Source organism: Leucopleurus acutus, assembly GCF_964270905.1.
Source record: "Leucopleurus acutus genome assembly, chromosome: 12".
NCBI classification, from domain to species: domain Eukaryota; kingdom Metazoa; phylum Chordata; class Mammalia; order Artiodactyla; family Delphinidae; genus Leucopleurus; species Leucopleurus acutus.
Genome location: NC_139154.1, coordinates 53,534,876 through 53,552,390, shown reverse-complemented (window position 1 = coordinate 53,552,390; position 17,515 = coordinate 53,534,876). Strand labels below are relative to the sequence as shown.

At 41.8% G+C, this 17,515-nt stretch overlaps 1 protein-coding gene across 5 annotated transcripts in view; it reads right to left on the bottom strand.

Annotated features, from left to right (window-relative positions):
• LTBP1 (latent transforming growth factor beta binding protein 1) overlaps nt 1-17,515 on the bottom strand; it is a 427,411-nt gene that overhangs the window by 246,054 nt on the left and 163,842 nt on the right. For 3 of the 5 annotated variants that reach the window (XM_082852057.1, XM_082852058.1, XM_082852059.1), the window contains exon 5: nt 7,770-7,937. In XM_082852057.1, the coding sequence (XP_082708183.1) occupies nt 7,770-7,937 (168 nt within the window). Of the gene's footprint in view, nt 1-7,769; nt 8,175-17,515 lie in introns of those variants that run through there. The other 2 variants (XM_082852060.1, XM_082852061.1) reach the window with 1 other exon arrangement.

The window sequence follows — 17,515 nt, the reverse complement described above, 5'->3', positions numbered from 1 at the left end:
CAGAAGTGTTTGAAATGGAACTTGAGGTTGTTCCTTAAAAGACTGTCAGTATTTAGAGAGACGCAGCATGGGGAGCAGGAATGCCGTGCAGTGGGAAACTGTACTAAAGGTATGGAAATCTAACTGCACTTTGCCCTGAGTAGAAAGAACACTGCAGTCAGTGTTAAAAATGTAAAATCCAAACTCCAAGCACAGTGTTACAAAGGTGCCCTTTTTCATGCATCTTGCAGATACTGGAATGCGTTCTTTCCTGTGACCCCAAGCCCTGTAGAGACTTCTCAGATGATTATTCTGCTCCCGCGATTTCAGTTGCCCAAGAAGTCACGAAGAAGCTGTGCTAGGTAGGTGTGTACATGCCACCCTCACATGGACACCTGCAGAGACAATGTACTCTGTCAACCAGAACGAGTTAAGCATCTCCCAAGTGAGGCACTACACCAGCGCTGGGGATAACAACGTGAAGCGGACAGGGCCCTGTCCCCAGTCTGGAGCTCAGTGGAAGAAACAGGCATGGCAACAAGTAAGGGAAGTGAGGCCCTGCATCCTGAGGGGTGCTTGGCTGACTCTGGCAGAAGCAGTGGGTGATGCCCAGGCACACTGGGTGGGGGAGCACACCCCCCAGGCAGAGGCATCAGTGTGAACAGAGGCACAGAAGGTTTGGAGCACTGGGGGACCTTGGCACCCCTAGAGGCTCAGTTTGGCAGAAGCAGAGAGAAAGGGGCACAGCCAGGGAGCCAGGCGGCAGCTGATCCTGGAGGGGCCCCGTGTGCTATGCTAAGCAGTCTGGAGTTTTCCAAAGATCATTCCACATGCTCAAGCTGACAGACTAGGAAAGAACACATGCTTTGTGACATTGTGTTGCAGACTCCAAGGAATTTTGAAAGGTCATTTATCCTAGGCTAGCCTAGCAAGACTCCTTTAAGAAGTCCCATCCACCCCCATGATACAGGCCAGACATAGCTTAAAAGCAGCAATCAATCACACATGACTTTCTCACAGAGCCAGCAGACTGCTGAACCCTCTTTTACCTAAGGTTTTTTTTTTTTAAACTGTTCTGACTACAGACATACTTTCTATACTACCCACTCTGATGCCCCTCACTTTCCCGGCTTCAGGAATCTTCATCTTCAATCAGATGAAGATTTCTGAAGCCGGGAAAGTGAGGGGCATCAGAAGATTTCTCCCAATTTTGGCTTTTAGGGTCAACCTACTGCTCTTCCTTGGTCCGACCAACCCCTGGAACTACCTTTCCATGAAGCTCCCTTCCACTCACTACCCTCCCCCTAACACGCACACACACACACACACACACACACACGCGCGCGTACCCTCATAAACAGAACGGATTTTATTTCCCTTACTTAAAAGCTCCAGCCCCAAATCATGTCATCCGTCTTATACAAAATAATGTTGAAGAAAGAAGTGACACAGCTTTTTTGGTAATTTGTTTCTACATCTAAGACCTTATCTTTTTTTTATTATAAATAACCAAGATTCCTTGTGCAATAATTCCAGGACCATTTTTCCACCCAGGGGACAAGACTTGCTTGGCTCTATCCTCTGGACATGAGGCTCTTTATCTAAAGATATTATTAAATATGATTCCCTGATACCATACACATCACTAAAACCTAACCCAAAATGACATTTGGAAGAGTATGAATGAATGCTTCTCACACCAGCCTTTGGAGAGGCTCTACAGTTGAAATAAAATAACAAACACAGTCACAGAGTTAGATTATTAAGTGTGTGATGTTCCCTCCACGAGCTCATCACTCACACTTCATTTAAGTCTCTGCTTACGTAGCATCTAACCAGAGAGCCCTTCCTAACATGCCCGAAATAGTGATCCATACCTCCCACCAACACTCCCCATGATCTCCCCTCTCTCAACTTTTTATTTCTTCATGACATCTATCACTACCTGACATTATATCATATATAATGTTTCTGACGGTATATTTTTGATAGTATACATCTGACAGTAATGTACACCCTTTTGTAGTTTTTAAAAATTTTGGTCGAATACATGTGATGTAAAATTTACCATCTTAACCATTTCTAGGTGTACAGTTCAGTAGCGTTAAGTATCATATATTCATATACTCTCTCGAATGTTACCTTCAAAACTGAAATTTGGTACTCACGAAATAATTCCTTATTTCCCCCTTTCCACCAACACCAGCAACTACCATTCTCTTTCTCTAAGAATCTGACTATTCTAGATATTTCATAAGTGGAATCACAGTATTTGTCTTCTCGTGACTGGCTCATTTACTCAACATAATGTCCTAAAGGTTCATATATTATTGATATATAGCCACGTGTTTTTAATATAGCAGGAGAGCAAGGACTTTGCCTATTTTATTCATTGCTATATATTCCTAAAGCTTAAACCAATCCCTGGCACATAGTAGGTGCTCAGTAAGTATATGTTAGATGAATAACGTTCCCAATACCAGCCTTTTAAGGGTGCTTCACAACTTAAATAAAGGCAGTGCTCTACATTATGACATTTACTCAGTATTAGAAGATAATTTTACGAGGCTAAATATATTTTGGAGTAGAGTAGTTGCACAAGTTCGTAAGCACTCTAACTTGCCCAAATGAAAGGCAACCATCTTCTTAGTACTGTATTGGCTAATCTTTAAAAAACATAAAACCTGTACAATGTGTTAAGGGGAAAATATATGCACCAGTTCAAAGAGTGACATGTTGTCTTTCACTGGTTTCTGTGCTGGATAAACACCAAGGGATCCAAACAATGATAAGAAGGTGAAGGACTCAGTGTCTGAACTAAGCCGCTCCCCAAAAAGTCTCAATGCTTCTCCCGACTGAGCAGTGATGTTGGTTTATTTAATGCCTCATTGAGAGTGAATTTTTTTCCATCCTTATGAGGAGAACCTACCTAATGAGTGTAGCATCAAGGACGCTTCCATTCCACCCCAAAACACTACAGTATTGAGTTGGCTTTCTGACATACATTGGGAGATTCCCAGTGTAGGGCAGCAAAGGAACCTCACAGTAGGTGAAAGCGGCTAGAGGTTGTCATCATTACTATGGGCTGTTCAGAGCTTATTTAGACTATTAGATCACCAGTTTCCTGCCTAAAAAACTGAGAAACCTTCCCTCTCTCTTTTTCAGAATGATAAATATCAATGTCCCCTTTTCAGAGAACTTCTTTAGTAAGTTCTGAAAGAGTAAAAGCCAAATTCCTAAGCTTGAAATTCAAGGTGCTCCACAGCCGTGCCCCAGCCTACCTTCCCAGACTTGCCATCCAGGATCACTGCCCTTCATGCTTTCACCAGTAAATGCAACTCCTCTCAATTTCCACAAACCATCTGTGCCTGCATGTCTCCATGCCTCATTCAAATGGGTAAATTCTTCCTTCCCTTATCAACTTTACCTCTCCCTTCCCATCCATCTTTATTCTGGAACGCATCATTGTGTCAAGCTGCACTGCCCCCATCAGTCTGCCGTCAGACAACCTACTACTATGAGCCAGCATGTTTAGCAGCTGGGGAGAGCACAAAGAACTGAACAGAAAAGTCACATGCCATCCTTTCTCTCTCAAAGTATTCTTCCTCAGCTAGAAGTGGAATCTCCTCTTCTGAGGTCCTGCTATGAGCTTTCTACCTTAAATGAGGGTTATTTACATACACTCCTCATCTCCTCCTCAAAGCATAAGCTCTTCGAGGGCAGCTTTACGATTTTCTTGTCCTGGAAAATCTAGCGCAATGTTGTCTACATAATCACTTAACACATGGTCATAGCAGGCAACACAGGAAGAGAAGAGGTTTTTAGACTCTGGAATAAGAAAACCTGACTTAAAGTCACCTTTGATCAAACCACTAAAGCCTTGGTACTCACATCTATAAAATACGGATACTACCCTTTACCTCTCTCAGGGGAAGCAAGCACCAAATGAAATACCATGGGATCGTAGTTTTCAAATTCTCAAATACTTTTTATCTGTATTCAATTGGTGCTAATGGAACACGAGTCCCTCATAGCTCCTCAGAAAAAGCAGCATCACATAAACCAAATGTGTTAGCTTTGCAATTGTGATTGCCTTTCAATCTCTCTCTCTACAAGTAAGATACGCCAAGCAACAGTATTATTTTATTTGAAATATTCTACTTGTGGCAACAGAGAATTCCTATGTTTTTCTTATTAGAGAAACTTATAACTCCATAAGCAACAACTTAAAAGTCCCAGGAGGTCATCTTCATTATACCCCCATGAAATGCAAAGAAGCCATTAAAACCGGGGATATGTTTCCATTTTGTAAAAAGGCAAAGGGAGGAAAGTGCAAGGAGGCAAAGGTCAGAATGCCACAACAAAAGTGGTATTTACAGAAAATTCCCCTTAATGTAAATATTCTGTTATATCATGTCAGTATCACATTCACAAGAATGAGTTTCTCTTAGAATCTCAGAGTACTTCCCTTGGACATCATCTTCATTCAGGCCTCACTTTTAGAGTCACATTAAGTAGAAGTTAAGGTTATTTCTCCCACTGAATTCCCAGGAAAGAGAGTACATGCTTACTTGTCACAAGAAATGCACCTGCTTCTCACATCTGACCAGCCCAGACTCATAGTCACCATAGACCAGAAAGAAAAAACAGGAGCAGCACAAAAAAGGGAGGAAGGAACCTATGTCACCCCTGTGCCTACTAAACCCACCACCTACCTATTATCACCTGCATTGTGTGGATGAGTGACCTGAACCTGGAAAGGACAGTGAGCCAGGTAAGCACGACCAATGGATATGAAGAAGCCAGCATTCGAACCCAGGGCTATTTGACTCCCAGTTGCTAATTCTCTTTTATACCATCTGGTCTTCCCAGAAAACCCAACGCCCTCAGGTTCTTCCCTTACTTGTCCCTCCTACACATCACAGTCAGACCCCAGAGAGTTAAAGAGGACACAAGGAGACCTGGGTTCTAGTCCCAGCTAACTGAATTGCTGTGTAATGAAGGGAGACTCACTTAAGTCAGTGGACCTCTGTTTCCTTGTCCAAAAAAATAGTGACAATAATGTCCATTCTACCTCTTTCAAAATAACTGGACATCACCATGGAAATGTTAAAAATTATTTCTGCTCTTCTGATCATCAAAATGGATTATTTAATTAAGGTGCCTTAACTATGAAATCTATATGGTTTTCCCTGTATTATTTTGACTCCTTGGGGCAGGGGTCAGCAAATGCTGGCACTAGCGTCAAATTCAGGCCACTGACTGTTTTTGTAATGCAGCCACACCCTTCCCGTACCTACCATCTCTGGCTGTTGTCACGATACCACACGGGGTTGAGTGCTTGTGACGCACACTGTATGGGCTGCAAAGTCTAAAATATTTACTATCTGGCCCCTTAAAGTCTACCAGTCCCCACCTTTTAGTAGCCTTAAACATCAGAGGCGAAAGAGTAGCTGACAAGTTACAATACATTTTGAATTGTCCTCAAACTACTATTTTCCATGTAACACATCTTATTTGTCAAAAGATTTAACATATTGTAAATATAGTGAGAAAAAATCAGTTAGAAAACCACTTCCTGTAAGTAACAACATTATATTAAACCAGTAAATCCCCAGAAGATATCTTACATGCCTAAAAATGAATTTTGAAATTCTCTGTATTTCTAGAGAATCATAATCTCTAAATTCTACAAAATTACCATCTTCAGTAAAATAATTTTTAAAACTTGTCTGTCAGATTACCCTATATTTGAAGTACAGAAGAGAAATAGCTCAGGATATAAATGAAACAATTCCCATGATTTCCAATGTGAAACTATTCATTACTATGCCTTCTCCCTTTTACTATTATTTTTTTAAATTCAACTACTTTGCCAATCCTTTTGTGGCGGAGTTTTAGTGCCAGTTTTGAGATTTTTTGGTAAATAGTTGTGTCCCATTTTGTATTTTGAATAGGCTGTGTGTATCCTGTTCCTAAACATCTGCTCTAATGCCAGAGAGGAAAGTGTGCAGCATGTTTTAACAAGAAGACTTCCTCTGCTTCTCAAAGCCTTCAAATATTTAGTTTCGAAGTGAATACACTGTAAGCCAAAAAATTACCACCCACCCAATTACTCCGTCATTCCTACTGTAAAGGTTTATGAAGAATGCCAAAAGGAAGAGGAGCAGACATTATCAATGATCATGGAGGAAGAAAAGCAAGGAGAGTAAGGAAGGCAAACAAGGAAAGTAAAAATGGGAATAAGCCATTTAGCCCATAATAACCTAATTGGGAATTGCTTTTTCTCTTCCTTGTCTATAGCCCTGTAAAACAGCTGAAAAACACTTTGGCTTGTTACTGATAAAAAGTCCTAGGATTTTAGAGATGGACTGAATTTTAGACATCACTAAATATAAGCCACTTATTTTATGGATGAGAAACACTAAGGTCCAGAAATATTAACGGTCGCACCCTGTGGATTAGCTAGTTACTGGCAGGACCAGGACCAGAATCTAGTTTCCTGATCATCAGTTTAACACACTTCCCATTAGACCCAGCTCTCTGTCCTGCTAAAGCATAATGTGCCCTTTGGCACCTAACAGTTAAATTCTTTTAAAAAATATGCCTGAAGTACCCCTATCATAGCCAGGAAATTAACAATACCCCCTTAAATAGTATCTATGGGCACATGTTTTTTCCAAGTATAGACTATCGAGAGCAGTGCTTTGACCTCAACAGAAACCGGAGTCACAGTAAAACAGTAGGATAATCAAAGAGCTAATAAGGACTTCAAACTGCCTCCTTGTATTTTGTCTTGATGGAAATCAGTTTGAAACAGACACCCCCCCCCCACCACCTCCTAGACACATGCTCTCAAGACTAAACAGCAATATTCCATAAAAAGACCAGATCTAGCCAGTGTTATTATCTGTCTGACATTTGGGTTATTCTTGTGAGTAACTCATAAAGTATCGTGGGTGTCTGTGATTATTTGAGTACACATGGCAAACCATAATTGGTCAAAAAATAATAAAAGACATTTCTCTGTGACAAAAATACCATATTGCATGACAACATGGCAATGTGACAGCATTCAGTGGTCCGCAATACTTTCTCCATTTACAAAGTAGTAAAAAAGAAACAAGAATTTAAAAGTAAAAAGCCTTTTTGCAGTAACTACCATAGTTCATATTTAAATTATGAAAGATTAAAAGGCTTTAAGTGCTGACAGTAATCCACTAGCATATCTTCTTCCAAATCCATGTCATACATCAACTTATAATTTAGCCTTTTGATACACAGCAGAAACGTGGCAAAAGATGCAAGTCTGTATCCCTTTCTACAACTGAAATACAGATTTTTGACAATTTTTAGAAACTTTTAAGAACCTGGCTATTTATGACATAAAAGTTTAAATTTAATCACTACCATCCAAATTTTATAACATGAATCAAATCTAACATAAATTCTACTTATCACTGAGCAGATAAAATTTGAAATTGATCAATGCAAGCTGTACATTAGGGTTTTAATTTAAAGCCTCTTCCCTTCTGTCCTACTGATACCTCCCCATCACCACAAGGCTGTATACATGATAAACAATTAGGGGCGATACTCTCCTTGCCATCTCTCTCAGAAACCAAATACCAAGTTAAAAATTATTCCGAAAGTAATTTAAAGGATCTCGTGAAAGCAGCATATGCGTACTCATAGACAGAAACCCATTCAAGCAGAGAGCAGTGTGAATGGAGGGGGTGTCTAAATGCTACGATCTCAAACTCTAGTCGGCAAGGACAGTTAGAACTCACCCACTCGGAAGTTCGTGGCTGTCAGGGTGTCGGCAGCGTGACCGTTCTCACTAATAAGAGTGGTGGTGTTCCCCTTCTCACAGCTGTTCTGACAGCTGCCCTTGGTGCAGGTCACTTTACAGATGCTCGGAGTAAAGACCACCTTGATGCGGCCAGTGTGGTTACTCACTAGGAGTGGAGGCAGGGAGAAAAAGAACAACAAACACATCAGCTTAGTATCCATGAACTTGCCTTGGAAGGTTAAAAAAAAAAAAAAGGAAAAAGAGAAAGGAAAGGAGGGAGAGGGGGAAAGAGAGAGCCCACAACCCGACAGGTTAAGGAAAGAGGGAAGCCTTTAGTGCTCGCTGCTCTGTATCCAGTGGTGTCTCTGAAACAGGAGTAGGAAGCTTAGCAAACAGAACTCTGGGATGCACTCCAAAACCACATTTGAAGTCGAGTCACTGGAGTGGGATTACTAACCACAATGCTGCACTTTATTCACGGGCAGACAAAGAGCAGTACGGAGGGCACGACAGATGAAAGAGCCAGCCCTGACAGGCAGATGTAATGCACAGAGGTTGGCCGTGCACCTAGTGGTGAATAAACTCTTGTGTCCTCGACTTGCATACTTTCCCTGTTCCTCCACTTATTAAGTCACTATTTGCAGCCCGACCCCTGGAAATGTTTTAGGCATGCAGCATGTCTGAAAACATCTGTCTCAAATCTCCTGGCACTCCCAGCTGAAGTGATCAAATCCTGTGACGCAGCTGCAGGAGCCCAGTGCTTTTTCACAACTCCGGGCACTCCTTCTCCATATAAATTTATGCAGCCTATATTTTGTTTTACTGTGAACAGGGTCCATCTAAGAAAAGGAGGCCAAGGCCCTGGGCTAAAGGATTGCCTCGGTTAAAATGCCACCCTGGAGCTCTCACTGCAGCTCCTCACAAGCCACCTAAAGGAGGTATTTCTTTCATTCATACAGCCCTCTTTTAAAAAGCAGATGCTATCACCTGTTACACAGCAGAGGCAGCACAATATCACATAGTGGATACTCATCTTCAAGTCAGATTCTGGGGGGTAATCCTGGCTCAGCCATGCTATGACTCTGGACCTGTCATTTCACCTTTTTTCCAAAACATAAGAGAATGAGAAATGATGTTTTCCAGCCAGTTTTAACTTTCAATGTTTATCAGGGGTCAGCAAGCAATGGCCCTGGGATCAAATCTGGCCCACTGCCTGCTTTTGTAAATAAAGTTTTATTGGAACACAGCCACTCGTGCATTTACACACTGTCTACGGCTGCTTTTGTGCAGTAACAACAGAGCTGCACAGAGAAGGGATGGCCTCATCCAGGATTGCCACTTGCAGCCAGGCCCCTATATAAACTGGGGCAAAGCACAATACAGAAACCCTATTTTGACATCCGCATTTGTGAAATGCCCCCAGCCAGGTCCTTCCGCTTCCCAGGAGCCTAGGCAGAAAGCAAAAATGGTAGCAGCAGCTCAAGACAGAGGAAGAGACATGATTCATCTTTGAAGCTTTAAGGCTGATTGGAAGCAGTGCCCTTCCTGTGGTCACTGTGTTGCTACAGTGGGCAAAGGAAAGCCTGCCTTTGGGTCAGCCTATCTTCTACCATCCCCTGCCCAACAGAAGAGATTCTCCTCCTTTATATTGCTTTGGTTTGACCAGCATTGCGTTTTCAGAAAATCATCCAAGAAGCCTCTAAAGGCCAACAACAAAATAAAATGTGGTCAAATCTGAGCTTGGAAACAAAAACCTTACCCAAAGGAGCCGTTAGAATTTCAAGGCTGGAATGGGACATCAAAGGTTTTCTGACAACCTTTATTTGAACATCTCTAGTGACAGGGAGCTCATTACCTGTTAAGATGGCACAGTCTAGTTATGGGCAGTCCCTAACAAGTGCTATTCTTAAGCTGAAGTTATGTCCTCACAGTCAGCTGCACCCATTAATCCTAATTCACCTCCCCACCTTCTCACAATCTAATGCCTCTTCCACCTGACAGCCCTTCATCTCCTCACAGACATTACCACAGAAGCCAAGAAAGCTGAAGTTACAAGGGACCTGAAGAGATCCACTTGGGTTGGCCCTCTCGCTTAAAAGAAAATGATTCTTCTGGAGCAGAAATACCCTCAGTTCTTTTCAAATGGTTTTCCAAGACTGTTTCTCATTCACCCGTGGTTCTAATGCAAGAGATCAAGACACATAGTCTGGTGTGTGAAGATATCCTAGTGGCCAACCAGGTCTTCCAGCCCCTTGCAAGACGGCATCCAGAAACTTTTTCCACAAACAGCCAAACGGTAAATATTTTAGAGCTGTAGGCCTAAAGGACTCTGTTGCAACTACTCAACTCTGCTGCGGTAGCAGGAAAGCAGATTGTCAACAACAGTATGTCAATGAATGAGTGTGACTATGTCCCAATAAAACTTTATTGAAAGACACAGTTTTCAAACCAGTGCTTTAAATGTTTTCAGGACATTTAAAATTTCTCTAGGACTATACCTCATCAATTTTAAAAACTACAATGGAATGCTGATTCTACAACAGACAAAACTCACCTAGTTTGATTTTTTTTTTTTTTTTTTACAGAAGAAAAAAAAAATCAGCTTACTCTAAGTTGTCAGACCAAGCTTACAAATATCTTGAGAATACTGTGTGTGTGTAAGGGTGCGAAGCCCAAGACAAAAAAGAGCCAACATCGTCCCACTTCAAAAGAATATAAACTTCTATGTTTTTTTCTGGCCCTTGGAACAATAATGAAGTTGGAAATGGTGTGCCAACTATTTTGTCTTCTCTGGCATTAACTCTCAGTACCAGCAGCTGCCATGCAGATGCTCATACCATCACCTAAGTTATGCTCACTTCAGCGAACTGAGACATCCAAAGAAAGCAGGCCCTTAATCATTATGCCCATGTTACCTCCCAGCTATAGTAGTCACTTTATAGGCACTTGAGATTCTCTGGGCTTATTGTTTTTAAAAAACTTAGTATGTTTCTTTGCCAAAAAAAATTCTTTTTGGCCTGGAATCATCTGTATTTTCAAGAGGCAGAGACAGTTTCATATGACTTAATTCCGATTTTTATAATGTTCACATCTTCTTGGAAGCAGAAAATACATTTTATTTCATATTTCCCCCCTCGTGTTTCATAAGCATTCTGCTATAAAGTAATCTAATTCTAAAAGAGACCCTTATACTCTCAGATGATCCTCTTGTGTCTACAGGAAGCATTTATAATACTTCTCCATTCTTATTAGTTAAGTTTTCCACAATCTCAAAATCAGCATTGTAAAACTTAACTGTTTGACACTAGACTGTCATCCATAGCTCTGAGAGGATCTCCGTAAACATTAAATGCATTAGATAATATTCTCTCCTGTGTTCGCTCCTTTCAAATCATTTCCACTACTTTCAAATCATTTCCACATTATCTAGGGTATTGTGTAAAAGAGTTTAAGTTTTAAAGCACTCAAAACTAACATACAGTGCTCTGAGTTTCAAATTCCTCAATGTGACAAGCTGAAGACAATACTACTCATCTCTCAAGAGCTCAGTGGGACTTCAGTGACAGTGGCCTTTCCTACACAGGCCATTTGCTGTTTCAGAGGCACCTTCCTCAAATGCCTTGAATAAATTAATACCTAAGGACCCCTAGTGCCTTCTGTAAAGTAGGTAACCCAATAAATGTGGAACAAAGTGACTCAAAGGATGACTGTACAACCCCACAGAGATCGGGGCGCACAGGATGCTGGAGGCCATTCTGGTCCAAGAGCCTTGCTTCACCAGTGATGAGCGTGAAGCCCACGGGTCCAATCAGTGGAAGAAGATCATCCCTAGCTGCACGCATTGGCTGATTAAGAATTACAAACCTGAGAAGCCAAAGTCAGACGAGTCAGGAGTTAACAGGGCAACGGTTGGCACAGTTTTCTTGCTTGGTCCCTCTGACAAAAACATGTGAGTTACCCTGTAGGTAAATCAGCCCCAGAAATGTCAACCAGGCACTTTCAAACTTTGGGTTTTAGAGTCCTTGGCTAGAAACAGATTGCCTGGAGCCACACAGCACCTCCACTGGGCCTCCTAGTCAGTCAGTCAAGACACTCAAAAGTCAACATCCCGTCTGCAGCTTCTGCCAGACCCTGTGGGCATTCATACCTCCAAGAAGAGGTGCTGGCACGTGGGTTAAAACAAACCACAGACGTTCAGACTGAATGGCAAATGGGATGGAAGTGGAGCTGATACCCTCCCCAATACAAAAAGCTTTCATTTCTGCTTCCCCATCATTAACGACAGAGCAAAATTCAAAAATGTGAACACTGTTCTTGACAGACGGACTTCAGTCTAGCTGCCATCTTTCAGTCATTAAACTAGGATGTGACCAAAAGCAAAGGCAGCTAAAGAAATAAATATAACGAGTTCAAGACTCACATCAGAGGTCATGAACAAAGAGTCTCGCCTCTGCATTCAACCAGAATGCTGCGACAGCACTTCAGCATTCATCCAACTTCAACAAGGGGAGGCCAACCAGCACCGGCAGTATCCTCTGCGAAGGAGAAGCATCCGGCCCTGTTGACTGAGTGGGACTTCGGAGCCGAGTCAATACCCAGGTCACGTGGGAGAAAAACTGAGCTAACAGCTCATTCTCCCATTTGCAATCCATTGCCTGCCGGGAGGCCAAGAATTCTTTGAAGGACAAATCATAAACGTTATTAAATAATGCTTAGAATAACAAGACTTGATCGTTCAGCTCTCCAGCCTTGCTGAACTCCTCCAGGACTCTTAAAATAATGCCCACAGAATACTCTGTTCCTCAAGGAAGGTGCTATGTAAATAGAAATCAGTATCAAATCGATTACTTCATCAGATTGCCCCAGTCATGGAAAACTCTCCAAGAGGGAAGGAAACTCAGAGATCTCTAGTTCTGCTGTGGACACTTCCTCAGATAAGAATCTAGGGTTACTCTCCAGTACCACCTCTTGTGGTTTTCCCACATAGAACTAACTAAATGAAGAGGTAGAGAAAGAGTTGCTACGCAGGTGATAGAAAGTAAAACATCTGTGCTTCCTCCTCCTTTCCATGTCCCCTTAATATTCACTGAAGGAAACGGTATCACTTACTCATCTCTTACAGATACATGTATGATTTCTTTCCATTTTTATACATGTAAAGAGACAGGCCTATAGTGAGGCAAAGAAGGCGAGTATATTAAATCATTTAATACAAGAATACGTTTCTGGATATATTCTGAGTTTTTTGAAGAATTGCTTAGTTCTCAAAAAGCAGGTAGTAAACATAAGCCATGTTTAAAAATGTAACGACAGTCCCCAAAATATTCATTTGGCAGAAATGCAGCAGATGGTTAACTAGTTAACACTCAAGTATGACTTCACTTATTATTTCATGGAGAAAATAGAAGCTACGAAGCCAGGCCTACCAACTTACCTGGATCTATAGTTGTCCTGCCTCCCTCCCGATGAAGAAGGTGGTTCTACCTAAAGCCAACCCTTCCACTAAAGCAATGCATCCTCTTCCTCTCTTGCCGGAAGACTTCCTCCCCGTTCATTTCCATCAGCAGGCAAACCCGCTGTACTGCGCCCCATCTGTCGAAAACACCTCTCCTCTCATCGTCCCCATCCCACTCTCTTGCAGCTGCCACTCTATTTCCCAGCTCTCCTTAAAGAAAAACCCCTCCAAAGAGCTGCCCTACTGGCTGCCTCCACCACCTCCCCTCCCGTTCTCTCTTGAACCTGCCACAGCCAAGCTTTTGCTGTCAACCCTTCACCAAAGCTGCCCTTGTGAAGGTCACCACTGGCCCCCATGTTGCCAAAACCAACAGTACATCCTCTGGCTCCTTATGACTCAAACTTCCAGCCTATTTGACACAGAAGAACCACTCTGCTTCGTGCTACTCTTTCTTTACTCGGCTTCTAGGTGATCCTGTTCTCTCACAGTTCTCTCCTGCCTTGCTGGCCACTGCTCCTCATGACCCTGTCCAGGGGAAGCCCTAGAGCTCAGTCTTTGTAGCCTTTTCCTTTCCATACTGACTTCCCAGATGCTATTATTCTGTCTTATCTCATGGATTTAGACACCATCTACAGATTTCTGTATAGAAAATGTTTAACTCTAGCCTGGACCCCCTCACCTTGTATATGTGCATATGAGTACTGCAGATGTGTGTCCAAGAATCCAGCTGTCCAGCTGCTTATGAGACTTTGCTAGGTAGGTGTCTAAGGTCTAGTGGCTGTCCCAAGAAAACACTCAAAATTAAGCTTTGATCCCTCTCTGTAGCCACATCCAAACCTGTTCCTTTTCAAGTCTTCCCCCATCTCTGAAAATGGCAAGTCTATTCTTGATCCTTTTTTGGTCATCTGAGACTCAATACAACATGCAAACCCTGTTAACTCTATTTCCAGAGGGGACAATTTTTCACCACCTTCATGGCAAACACTGGTGCAATTCACTATCATCTTCTGTCTGGGTTATTTCAACAGTCTCCCAGCTGGACTTCCTGCTACCAACTTTGCCCTCCTACAGCTTTTCCCCACACGGCGTTCGGTGCATCCTTTAATGTATGGCAGTCAGACCATGGCACTCCTCCCTTCGGTGGCTTCCCGTCTCACTCAGAATACAAGCCAAAGGCCTCACAAGGGCCTACTGGGCTCTCAACAAGCTGTGAGCTCCCTGACCTTGTCTCTTACACGTGTTCCCAAAGCACTCACTCTGGCCTCCTTGCTATTCCTCACATACTGGGCACATTCCTATCTCAGGGAACCTCCCGTTCCCTCTGCCTAGAATACTCTTCCCCAGACATACATGGCTTCCTCCCTCACCTTCAAGACTTCAAGGAGGTTTTTCCCGACTACCTGGCATAAAACTGCAACATCCCACACACATTGATTCCCTGTGTCCTGTTTTACGTTTCCTATTTATAAGTACGCTTTATAGATTTAGCATTGGATCACTGTCATAAAAACACAGGCTCCATGAGGGCGGGAATGTGTCTGGTCACTACTAAATACTCAACATGTGTCTCATAGCAAGTGCTCAAGAAATATCAAATGAATGAATAAACTTCACTGACAGAGAACTAAAGAAGTAATATTTATCTAAGGGATAACTGTCAGTAATTTTTTTAAGAAAATAAAGAACACTTCTATGAAACCTTTAGCCTCAAAACATTTATTTTATGCTATATTTGTCAGAGAGAAATCTTTTAGTCACAAAAGCTTCAGATCAAGGGAAATCACAAGCTGTTATTCAGGAAACCCTGCAATCATTACAAAACATTTTTCCCTAAAATCATTAAAACATTACCAAAAAATGGCCAATGACACAAAGTAAAAATTTTCAATTAAACATGCCAATGACAGAATAAATGAATAAACAGGAAACAAATTTCTCAAGCACTTTTTCAAAAGAAAAACAGACAATTACTTGCTCCCAAAATTCCACAATGTATTATGCAAAAATCAAATTGACACATAAGGGAAAACTTCCACTAATTTTATAAATAAAACTGATGATGATGTCCAAGGATTTTAGTTTTTTAATATATTTCTGATTTACTTAGTATTCATTCCCTTTGTTAGGCTAAGAACAACTAGGAAATTAAAAACACTACTACCCAGATTCTTCGAGTCTGATGTGAATTGCCACTAAGCCATTAAATCCACCCAAAAAGAGAAATACACTTTGATTCCCAGCTCAGGGAGACTGGGAGAGGGACTACCCAGAAGTCCAGCAATAAAGATGGCAGATTTCATCCCAAATTTCCACTTATTTTAGGAGTTGGGTCTCATTTCCCATTTCACTAATTTAATCTTTGCTTTAGCTTGACTCGAGATTTAAGGACTAGGATTTTCACCTAGAATCGCACGTTTTCTCAACTTCAACCTTGCCCTGCCAGCCAGACTCCACTACCCCCAGTAGGACTTTAAAAAGCACACCTTGAGACTATGGGATTGTTTTAATCTTTCCTTTTTCTCCCTGGAGTTTTCTCTCTTTAAATACCAAACCTAAGTTCTCTTCTCTAGAAATATAATAAAAGGTCCTATTTTTATCCCTGGAACAAAATCAAATACGTTTCAAGGTATAATATATTTTACAGTCAAGAGAAGCTAACTTTTACCCAATAAGTAGTTTACTCACCCAGCAGGATCTGACCCAGTATATTTGGGGAAAGAAAATATAGTTGGTAATAAAAGTAGAGAACTAGCAAAACAAACGGATGACTTTCTGACATTTTCATTTTCTGACCTTTTCTGTAAAATATGTTTCTTTAACATCATAGACCCTGAGGGGATTCAACCGACCAGGCATACTTCATGGGGTACCCTCCTCAGTTCTGGTGTCCTACAACTGCACCAGGCCACTGTCCCGTGGTGTTTTCTTCAACATGACTTTAAAAGCCCCCATCTAGAGCATGTGAAAATCTCTCCTCTGCTAATTCTTAGTACCAGAGAACCAGCCCCTCCAGAATGAACAGTGGTATTTGAGATGCTGTGATTGCAGAGTTGAAGAAACACAAGACTTAATGTGTTTTGTGTTTAAAAGTAATAAAGAATAACAGGAGGGAGCACAATATACTTTAAAAGTCATAAAGTAATAACTTTAAAGTAATAAAGAATAACGCGAGGGAGCACAATATACCCACTTTCTCAATTCTGAATTGAGAGTGTAATTCATGGCCTGGATCTAGAATCCTGACAATTGTGGCAAGCATACTTGGCGAGGGTTAAATAAGTTTGCCCAGGGATTTTTTAGAGGAGTTTTTTGGCATCATGGTTCAAGATGTTACTCTAAGAGTTCATCTCCCGAGGAATAAATACCATTGAAAAGACGCACTTTTTCATGTGAAAAGTCTCCACTTCCCTCAACCTATGTCAGCGTTCACCACAGTGTAACGCTCTAGCTTCCACACTGTGGCCAGGGCAGCGGAAGAGGCTTAAGAGAAGGACTTCACCACTGTCTCTGAATCAAAAGAACAAGTTGCAGGGCAGTAAACACTTACCGGTCTTCCATCTCTAACACTCATTCAATCTGGCCAGTTTGTGTGGGCTCCTTACAGAAGCAGTGAGCTAGACACGCTTCACATGATTCGAATTTTCTATCCCTTAATTTTAGAACAGAATTAAGTTTTATTTGTCCCCACATTTGTTGTTTTTCCAAAAAGAAGTCAATGGAGGCACTTGTTATCAGTCTATCGCTCACCATTTCCATAAATAACATGTTTGCTTGCACGTGGAGAAGCAAGTCTGACTAAAATGATCCATATCTACTGGGCTGCGTGTGTACCAAGGAACAAATTTCATGACTTACTCACAAGCTTGATAGAATAGGGGCCACTCCCCATGAGGGTCCCCAATTACCTCTACTATATACTTGGAGAAATAGGATTCCATTTAGTCTATGTAATTGTTAAAACAAATATTTCCAACAAAATCAAACTCCTTCAAAGGAAATGAAGACTCTTGCCCACCTACATCCAATCTAGCCTCAACTTCAGCAACCACGCATACAGCCAGGGGATCAGCCGGGCAGAACTGTCCAACGATCCTCACTCACACGCCTGCTTCCTTCTCACGGTTTCCTCCCCTTCACCCCCCCACTCAGAAAACCTTTCCTCCTTTCACTCCCATCCACGGTTCTCACCAACCTAGGCACGACCATACATTCCACTTTTTCTTGGCTCTTCTCACATACTTCTATTTATGTATGTTTCTCTCCTCCAACATTCCCTTGGCCTCAATCAA